This window comes from Fonticula alba, assembly GCF_000388065.1.
Source record: "Fonticula alba strain ATCC 38817 unplaced genomic scaffold supercont2.3, whole genome shotgun sequence".
Taxonomy (NCBI): Eukaryota; order Rotosphaerida; family Fonticulaceae; genus Fonticula; species Fonticula alba.
The window spans coordinates 1,999,312-2,008,836 of NW_009242973.1; the positions used below are offsets into that span (position 1 = coordinate 1,999,312).

The 9,525-nt window shown below is 71.2% G+C and overlaps 3 protein-coding genes across 6 annotated transcripts; 2 read left to right on the plus strand and 1 right to left on the minus strand.

Annotated features, from left to right (window-relative positions):
• The first annotated feature begins 22 nt into the window (after positions 1–22).
• On the plus strand, positions 23–2,985 carry H696_02207 (hypothetical protein). Of its 4 annotated transcripts, XM_009496105.1 has the most exons (5): positions 23–1,002; positions 1,117–1,451; positions 1,607–2,183; positions 2,384–2,489; positions 2,598–2,985. In XM_009496105.1, the coding sequence occupies exons 1-5, from the start codon at positions 727–729 to the stop codon at positions 2,675–2,677; spliced, it is 1,374 nt and encodes a 457-aa protein (XP_009494380.1). In that variant the 5' UTR covers positions 23–726; the 3' UTR covers positions 2,678–2,985. The 4 variants fall into 4 exon arrangements, with proteins under 4 accessions (XP_009494380.1, XP_009494382.1, XP_009494383.1 ...); XM_009496107.1 differs by having other exon boundaries at positions 1,607–2,489; XM_009496108.1 differs by having other exon boundaries at positions 2,384–2,985.
• Positions 2,986–3,743: 758 nt separating this feature from the next.
• On the plus strand, positions 3,744–6,052 carry H696_02208 (hypothetical protein). Its single transcript, XM_009496109.1, has one exon. The coding sequence runs from the start codon at positions 3,825–3,827 to the stop codon at positions 5,922–5,924; it is 2,100 nt and encodes a 699-aa protein (XP_009494384.1). The 5' UTR covers positions 3,744–3,824; the 3' UTR covers positions 5,925–6,052.
• Positions 6,053–6,281: 229 nt separating this feature from the next.
• On the minus strand, positions 6,282–9,478 carry H696_02209 (hypothetical protein; the record flags this gene model as incomplete). The annotated part of the gene is made up of 5 exons (XM_009496110.1): positions 6,282–7,263; positions 7,500–7,659; positions 7,797–8,607; positions 8,748–9,090; positions 9,297–9,478. The coding sequence occupies 5 exons, from the start codon at positions 9,476–9,478 to the stop codon at positions 6,498–6,500; spliced, it is 2,262 nt and encodes a 753-aa protein (XP_009494385.1). The 3' UTR covers positions 6,282–6,497.
• Positions 9,479–9,525: the final 47 nt, after the last annotated feature.

Here is a 9,525-nt window from a genome sequence, read left to right on the forward strand (position 1 = left end):
GGGGGGGGGGGGGGGAGAGAGGGATCTGTGTGGCAGGGATGGGTCTCTCTCTCTTTCTATGGAGAACAGGCTTCCCAAGCCCCTGGCGTGTGCGGGCGACTGTGATTTGAACCCGGCTGGCGGCCTGGGCGAGTGCGCCACATGCCAACGGAGAGCCGTGGCTGCCTGGCCCGCATGGTGGAGCGCGCCCGCCGCGGCCGGGGCGCGCTCGTGACTCTCAATTAATCACACACGGTCAACTGTCAGGCCAGCGTTCGCCGGTCCCTCCTGCCACCGGCGCATCCACATCCGCATCCACAGTCGACTGGCGGGCACGCCCGCCTGCGGGCTAGAGCCGCCCGATCGAGCGGAGAGGCCCCGGGCCGAGGGGGCGGGCGCCGCACCCGCGGTGCGTGTGGGTGCGTATGAGAGCCGACACCGACACCCGGGCAGCGGCGCGAAGTGGCATATTACCCGGGCAGGGAGGGGGGCGGGGTGGGGCACGGCACATTGAGTCCGCACACGTCCGCGGTGTCGGGGCCACTTTTCTCGATCAACCCTGGTCCTGGCGGGGGAGCAGGCGGGATCGCGAAACCATCCTCCTCCTCTGCCCCTCCCAGCTCCCCATCCGCCGGCCCGGTTCTTGGCCCCGTCCCTCTCCTTTGCCCCTCGCCCCCTCGCCTCCCCGCCCCCTCGCCTCCTCGCCTTCCCCCCCCTCCCCCTCCCAGACATCTTAACACCCATCGGATGGCCATGATGCGGCGACCGACCGCGCGTCTGCTCGGCCTCCTGGCGCTGGCGCTGGTGCTGCTCGGCGAGACTGGCCGGGCGGAAGTTGCCGCGGCGCCGGCCGAGCCGCTGCTTGGCCCGCGTTCCGATGCCGAGCTCCTCCTCCACCGGCGCAGCCTCTCGGCCGCCGGCTCCGGAGCCGCCCGCCCGCGGGAGTTCAGCTTCACCCTGCGCGACGTCCTCATCGAAATGGCCCCGGAACATCGGTCCTCCGAGGGGGATCTCTCATCGGAGGTGCGCATGTTGCTGCCGGCCGCCGCGGCACTTCCGGATCTCCGGCTCTCGCGCTTGTGCTGACACCCACCGCCTTGGCCTCCCGCTTGCCGGGCCTCCCTTCGCGCCGGGCAGTCCGGGCCGCTTCCGCTCCCTCGGGACCGCTTTGTGGTCGGCGTGCTGCCGGGCACACGGCAGAAGCTCTCGGCGCCGGTGCTCACCCCGCGCGGGGCCGCCCCGACTCCCGGCCAGGCCGACTCCGACCCCGGGCACTGGTACTGGCGGGCGGACAGCAGTGCCCCGCGCTATCCGGTCTACAGCCAGACGCAAGGCGGCCCGGGTGACGTGGGCTCACCGCCGGCCAGCCCGGTCGGCTTCAAGCGTGCCCTGCTGGCTGGCGTGGCCATGACCCTGGCCAGTGAGATCGGCGATAAGACCTTCTTCCTGGCGGCCATCCTGGCCATGAAGCTGTGCGTCCCGCCGACCGCGTCGAGCGCCGGCTCCTCTCTGCCTTTCTCTCTGCCTTCCTCTCTGCCTTTCTCTCTGCCTCTTTGGGTCTGCCCTGCTGCTTCCTCCTGCGGCTCCGGTGCCTTCGCGCTGACGCCATCATGCGGACATGCCACAGCCCGCGACTGCACATCTGGCTCGGGGCCTGGGGCGCGCTGGCCTTCATGACGGTTCTCTCGTGCGCCCTCGGCGTGGCGGCGCCCGTGCTCTTCCCCCCGTGGCTGGTGACCTGGTCGGCCATCGCCCTGTTTTTGGTGTGCGGCGTGCGCGGCATCCTCGAGTGGCGTACCATGGAGGAGGACGCCTCGGAGGAGCTGGCCGAAGTGGAGGCCGAAGTGAAGGCCCACTTCAAGCAGGACGCCGAGGGCCCGGGCTCGGAGTCCTCCTCCACAGGGCCGGCCTCGATGGCCAGCGCCCCCTCCAAGGCCCAGGTCCTGGACCCGGAGCTGGGCCTGCCGGCCGACGATGCCAAGGGGGTGGCCCATGCTGCCACCTCCTCCACCCCGGCCGAGGTGAGCAGCGCGGCCCGGTCGGTGGTGCGGTCTCTCCGGGCCTGTGTCGCTGGGGTCCAGCAAGTTTTACGCCCGGTGACCAGCCTCATCCCGGTGGCCGTGTTGAATACCTTCATGATGGTGGTCGTGGCCGAGTGGGGGGACCGCTCGCAGATCACCACCATGGCCCTGGCTGCGGCGCAGGTGCGTTGCCGAGAGGGCTGCGGGGCCGCGGGGCTGCGGCTTCTGCTTCCCCTCCTGCCTCCTGCCTCCTGCCCGGCGACTTGGCCGTGACTCCGGTCCCTCCAGCAATGACCCATGCTTGATCGCTGACATCCTCCTGTTCGCCCTTGCCGGGTGGTGCTCCCTCCTCCCTTGGGCTGGGTCCCGGGCCCCTCTCGCAGAACATCTATGGCGTGACCATCGGCTCGCTGCTGGGCCATGCCATGTGCACCGGCATCGCGGTGGTCGGCGGGCGTCTCCTTGCCGAGCGGGTGTCCATCAAGGCCGGTACGTGCAAGGTTCCTCCCCGCCGCAGGGCGTTTCGCTTCCTCCCTGTGCCTTGGCCGGCATCCGGTCTGACAGCCCCGGCCACACCTTGCGCCTCCGGCCACACAGTCACATTGATTGGGTCCGTCCTCTTCATCATGTTCGGTCTGTTTGGCGCCTTCCGGGCCGTGGTTCCCGGGGCCGCATGATGCCCCTAGTGGGGGAGACATGGTCACCGGAAGCACACGCGCATGCCGCTCGCCGGGACAATCAAGAGAAGGGGCACGGTGTGCATGCCTGGGGAGGAGGGGGGGAGGCCAGGGGAGGGTGGCCGGCAACGGCCCCCGGCGTGATGCCCGCGCGTCCCCCTCTCCTCCCCTGTGGTGTCCCTTCTCTTGCTTGTGATTTCTTCGGCGCGCTGCACTCTCCGGCAACGAGTCACCCTGCCGAACTTCCGGGGTTTCCCCCTTCGAAGTACACAAACAACAAACAAAGAATACAAGTATCTTATGAGTGAGTCCTCCGGGGAGAGTTGTCTGGCGGGGGTTGGGTCGCCGGGGGGGGGGGGGGGGGGGGGGCGACCAGTGGCCGTGCATCGTGCACCGAGCCCCTTGAGGCCTCCCCCGCTCCTGGGTCATGTGATGGCCATTCCGAAAGGTCCTCCCACAGTCCTCGATCGAGACGAGATCGTCTCGCTGAAGTGCGACCCCTGGCGTGGATAAAAAAAAAGGCGTGCGCGGGGGCCTGCGCGATCTTGTCAACATGCCCCACCAAACGGGCAACGGCCGGACGGGCGGAGCGACAAAAAAGCAGGGCGCCGGGGCCGGAGGGCGACGCAAGGCGACTCCCCTTTTGCTGGGCCAATTCCGGGAGGAATGTATATCCCTCAGGAGGACGGCAGGTTCGCCTCAGGGGCGGCGGCAGCGGGGGTGGTGGCGGTAGTGGGGGGGGAGGGGGGGGGGGCTGCGTGTGGCCAATCTACAGGCACCCCCCCTAGTCCGGCCTCTTCCATGAGGTGCGCCGGCCGGCAAGCTGGCTCTCAAGCCGGACGGGCAGGGTCCCGGGGGAGGGGTGGGGACGTGGGGGTCCGACCGCATATGGCAGCACTCAGGACCCGCCAGCAACGAGATCAGAGCCCCTCAAGAGCCCCCGCCCCCACGAGTGCGGGCGCCTCCTTCAACGCACGGGCACCCCCACCCACTCCACACACACACACACACACACACACACACGTCCTGACCTTCCAGTCTCCCCACTTCTCCTCCTGCCTCTTTCTCTCTCTCTCTCTCTCTCTCCTGCTCCTCTCTACCTTGCCCCGGCGCCTGTGCATGCACACACACACGCAGTATCAGGCCGATGAAACACCCGCCTGCCCTCCCACCGCCGGGCGGCTGTCGACACACCCCGGCCGGACTGCTGGCCCGAGCTGACGCCGCCACCCTGGGCCGATCGTGCGGCGTATGCACCCATGTGGCGCTGCCCACCGGCCGGGCCCTCTCGCTGGCCCGGCGCCCGACGGAGATCCTGTCAGTCCGGGTCCCGGTGACCGGCGAAACGGCACGCGGCGGCCTGGGCCGCCCCTCGCCCCGGCGCCTGCGCTGGCGCCTGAGCCCGGCGGTCTTGCGCCCGGCTCCGGAGCTGGCCGCCGGAACGTCGGCCCCGGCCGAGGCCCCGGCCTCCGGCCAATCGGTCTACGCCCTGGAGTATTCCCCCTGCGGGGGGTACCTGGTGGCATGTGCTTCGGATGGCGGCGTGCATCTCTTTGACGCGGCCTCCACGGAGTTGCTGCTGTCGGTGCCGCACGCGCACTCGGTCGGCCCCTTCGGCGGCACCGCGGCCAATTGCGTGGTCTTCTTCCGGCGCCGGTGCTCGTCGGAGGATGCGCCGGAGGATGCGCCGGAGGATGCGCCGGAGGATGCGCCGACCCCGGGGGCCGGTGCCGGCCCGGGCGAAATGTACTTCGCCACGGCCGGCGACGATGGGGCCGTGCGCCTCTGGCACCTGGCTGGCCTGCTGGCGGTCCTCGATCAAGTTGGCGCGCCGGCCGTCCTGCCGTATGACACCCTGCGAGTTGGGCACCCCGGCTGTGTGGTCGGCCCCGGGCTCGGGGAGGACCCGCACCATCGGGATTGGATCAAGGGGCTGGCCATGCTGCCGGCCCCGCTGGACCCCGGGCTGCGCCTGCTGGCTTCCTGTGGCATGGACGGCGCCTTCCGGCTGTGGGACCTGGAGGTTCTGCTGGGCGGCCAGCCGGCCGCCCGGGCCCCGAGTGTCGACCCGGAGGCCGACGCGCCGGAGCTCTGGAATACCGACCCCTGTGCCCGGCTTTGGGGGCCCTCCTCGCCGGCATCCTCGGTCCAGGCCCCGGGCTCCGAGCCAAGCTCCAGCGCCAGCCCCGGCCACCTGGCGCGCCCTTGCGACTCGCCCGACACCACGGCCCCGACCGACACGGAGTCCGACTCGGACCTGGACCCGGACCCGGACCCGGGGTCCGGCTCGAGCTCATGCTCCGAGGCCTCGGATTCCGGCTCGGACACGGATGCCGACTTCTCGGGCGACAGCTCGCTCGATGACGAGGACTTCCTGGACAGCCTGGCGGCCGAGCAGGCCGGCGCGAGCCTGCCCCCCGGGTGCATCGCCTCGGTGGCCCTCGGGGGCACATGCGTCACCGCTCGTCTCAATGAGGACACCCTGCTCGGGTGCACCCTGCTCTCGGGCAATGTTGTGCTGGTGAGCTTGGCGGATCCGCTGCGCGCATGCCAGGCCCTGCGCGAGGCCCAGGCCCTGGGGCTGCCGGCCTTCGAGGCGGACTTCGACCGGCCGGTGGGGGCGGCCCATGCGGCTCGCCGGGCCGGCGCCTACGAGTTGATGGTCTTCCCGGCCCCGGCCGGATGCATGGGCATCGCCATCAGCCTGTCGCCGGGGTGCTTCCACTCGGCCCCGGGGGCCCGGGCCCGAGTCGGGCCCTTCCGCCGGGATGCCTCGCACCGGGCCGGCGGCCATGGCCTGCTGGCGGTCCTCTACTCGGATGGCCGGCTGGCCCTCTTCGACCCGGGCTCCGGGGAGCTGCTCTTCTCGCAGCTCGTCGACCCGGCCATGCAGACGGCCGTCCCGTCGGCCGACATCCCCCGGCTTGCCACCACCCTGCGGTCGATGGCCTGGTCCCCGTGCGGGGGGTTCCTCTTTTGCCCGGCCGTCGGCCTGGGCCTGCTGGTGGTGGATGCCGGGGCCGTGGCCGCGGCTCGCATGGCCGCCAAGCCCGGGGCCCAGTGGGTCCCGGTCTCGGGGGGGGACTTCGCACGGCTGGTCCCCGATGACTCGGCCCTCGACTCCGGGTCCAGCCTCTTCTGCATGGCCAGCCGGCCGGCTCGCGGCCCGCCGGGCACCCCCGGGCCCCTGCAGCTGGCGGTCGGCAAGGAGACCGGCTGGATCGGTCTCTTCCAGGACCTGGTGTAGCCGGCCTCACTCGTGTGCCTGACCCTCCCTCTCCGCTCTCTCGCTCTCGCGCGCGCGCGCTCTCTCTCTCTCTCCGTCCTCTCGGCGAGAATACACGCTTCACTTGCCTTGGACGATTTCGCACACGCCAACTCCCTTTCTCCTCCCTCTTCCGGGGCCGGCCTCCGATGCCGCCATGTACTCTTGCCTGTCACGCGGGGCGGGGAGGTGGGTGGCGGCCTTTTTCAAGTACAGCGCCCGACAAGGGATTGTGCGGGGTCCTGCCGGCATCGAGCCCGCCGCATGTGGACCACGGCCAAGCATGGCCACTCTCCGCCACGGCCGGCGGCCCGACGTGTGTCGACACCATGCTCAGAGCCCTGCATTGATGTGTATTGTGCATGGGGGTGGGTGGGGGGGGGGAGGGAAAGAAACCGAAGAACAAACGCAACACTCGCGAATCGCCACCCCGCCGCCGCTGGCCCCTGGACCTTTCCCGCCGCGCCTCCGGGTGCCGGGGAAAGATGGCCGAGAGCGAGGGCGAGGGAGGAAGGCAGCTCCGCCCCCCCCCCCCCCCCCTGTGCTATATCCCCCTCACGAGCTGATCATCTGCAGAGTGGACCAGGTGACCGTGGTGTTGACTGGCCGGGCGATGGCCGGGAGGATGGGCGCACCGGCCGGGGCGGGCTCGCTGGTGGCCGAGGACAGACGGACGCCCTTGTCGGAGGCGGCCCGGCGCTGCAGGGCCTGCATGAGATCCGCCTCCTCCGGGGTCAGGCCGACCGCCGCACGCGCCCAAGCGGTGAGCTCCGTGCCGGCGGCCGAATCGGCGTCCTCCGGGTCGGCCGGGTCCGGCAGGAAGTCCCGCTCACGCAGCCACACGAAGAAGTGGAAATCATGCGCCGCGTCATTGCCCCCGGTGGTGGCCGCGGTGGCCTGATGCCCGCGGAAGTGCGCGCGCAGCACGGCCGACGCGTGCACCGGCGTCGGCGAGCGGTTTTCCACCGGGAAGGGACAGGGAGAGCTGTCAGGGAAGACCGGCCGCGGACGGACCACCGTCAGGTCCACCACGCCGCCCAGCAGGGGCGAAGACTGCATCGACGAAGCACCGGAGGACATCATCAACGGCGAGGAACGGGCCGAGGATGCGCCCGACAGAGACCCCAGCGAGGAGAGCGAGGACATCGGCGAGCCGCCGGCCGACGACGACACCCCGGAGGTGGACATGGCCGACCCGGGGGTCGAGGAGTCCCGCGTGCCCGGGGCCGGGAACCCGTGCGTCAGGGACACCAGCATCAGCTCCACCGGGAACAGGGGCGATGCCTTCTTGGTGACCTTGTCATCGAGGGCGTCCTGCTCACTGGAGCCAAGCCACAGCAGGGGGCAGCCACGGGCGGTCGCCCACGATCCGGCGGTGTTAGCAAAGCCGCGACCACCCATGCGAGTACCCCTCCCGAGACCGACATGGCCGGCGCTCGCGCGCATGCCCAACCCGCGCCACGGGGATGCCCCCGCCGCTGGGCCCTCCCCGGCATACGCGGCATGGGACGAGTCACCGCACGCAGCCGAAGGACCCCGGAAGGGGGCAGCACGCACCTGAACAGGAGATCCGGCACAAAACGGCCAGGCACCTCGGGCAGCGCATACATGGCGGTCGGCTCGCTGGAAGCGGTGACCAACCCGGTGGCCGCGATCAGGGCCACCGCCTGGTCGGAGGCCATGTACGCCTCGAGAGCGGGGTTGCCATCGCGGTCGCCTGTTGCCACACGCCGCGGGGGGTTAGATGGATGGAAGCGGCAACAGCAGGGCGAGAGGAGGGGAAAAGGGAGATCTGGCGAGAAGGAGCGACGGGAGGAGGGGACAGCGCTGGCGCCAAGCTCGCAGCACACGTGCCATGGACAATGACCGACACGAAGCGGCTCCCAAAGTGGCCCCCCTCGGCGCCGGGCATCTGCACGGACCCGCTGCCGCCCCCATGCTTGGACAGGGCAAATTGCATGCGCGCCATGGCGGCCACCTCGACGCAGGTCACCGGCGACCCGTCCAGAAGCTTGGGGGCCGCGCGGTGGCGGAGGAGCTCCAGCGCCGCGGCCGGGTCCGTGCCGGCCACGGCCTCGAGCTCCAGCTCGCGGTCCGACTTGACCGGGTGCATGCGCGGCTTCACCCGCCCGGCGCCGGTGCCATCATCCTCCAAGTCGGTCCAGATGGCGCCGACCACGCACAGCGGCTCCAGCAGCAAGCGCGCCCCGGCGGCCGAGATGGTGCTCGGATCGGCCGGCGGGTTGAGCGGCGCCGGGACCAACGGCCGGAGGATGCCATTCAGCCGGGCCACCTCGGCCGCGAAGTCCTCGGCCTTCAGGCGGATGGCCCCGCGCCCGGCCGCCGACCCCGGCTCGTCCTCCTGCTCCGGCTCGTAGATGGCACACACGCGCGCCTGGATGCCGAGCGGCACCCCGGTGTAGGGCTCCAGCCGGCCGACCAGCAGGCCGAAACGCTGGCGCCGGGCGCCGGAGTTGCGCCAGCTGGCCAGGAACCGATCGACCAGGTGCGGCGCCTCAAAGAGGACATGGTCCACATGGCGGTACTCCTGCGAGGCCAGGCGCACGGCCGGCGGCATGGCAGCCACGGACACCGGCCCGGCCGCCGGGTCGGCCGCCTTCGTGGCCTCGGCCAGTGCGGCGATTCCATCGTCCACCACGGCCAACTGGGCACAAGGGAGCGCGGCGGGGGCATCAGTACAGGTGGGGGGGGGGGGGGGGGGGGGGGGGGGGGGGGAACCCACGGGGCAGGCAGGAAGGAGGTCGGGCCGGGCCAAGCGGCTGGGTCCGATGAAGGGACGCGCACCTTGCCATGCAGGGCACTGGAACGCGAGGCGTCCATGCGTGCGCGGACAAACGCATGCGCACTGGCGTGCTTGATGCCACGCTCATTGCGGTACGAGGCCTCCAGCGGGGACTGCGTCAGAAAGGCCGGGCCTCGCCCGGCGCCATCCGGCGCAGGAGTCGTGCGCACCGGCACCACGGCCGGGGTGGCCGCCGCCGCCGCCGCCGCCGTGGGCACTAGGAGCGGATCGGCCAGCGGGTCTTGGCATGCCAGCAGCACCTGGTCCAGCGGGTTGGCGGCGGCGGCGGCCGGGCGCTTGGCCGTGGTCCCGGTGTTGCTCACCAAAAAGAGCATCGCACCGTTCCTGCGCCGGGGGAAGGGCAGCCGGACCAAGGCCATGCGAGTGGGCGGCGGTGGCGGTGGCGGTGGCGGTGGCGGTGGTGCCAGTGATGGTGGTTGCCGCATGCTCCACGGGGTCAGTGCGATGGTATGCCGAGTGGGCGAGAGCGAGACAAGGCCCAGGACCCGGGGCAGCTGGGGGAGGCCACGATCCTGGCGGAGAGCACGCACGGGAGATCATGCGACAGCAGGCCCGAGTCGGCTGGAAGGAGCGTCTTGCCGGCCGGGTCCAGGGCCAGCCCCGGGCTCGGGGCGCCTGCGTCCGCCGTCGGGAGCTGCGCCGCGGCAAACTCGCCAACGGTCATGCCTTCAAGCCCGGCCAACGGCACGCGCTTGGTCAGGCCGTTGGGCATGCGCACGCGAAAGACAGATGCCTGCACCAGGGAGCAGAGAGCCGAGC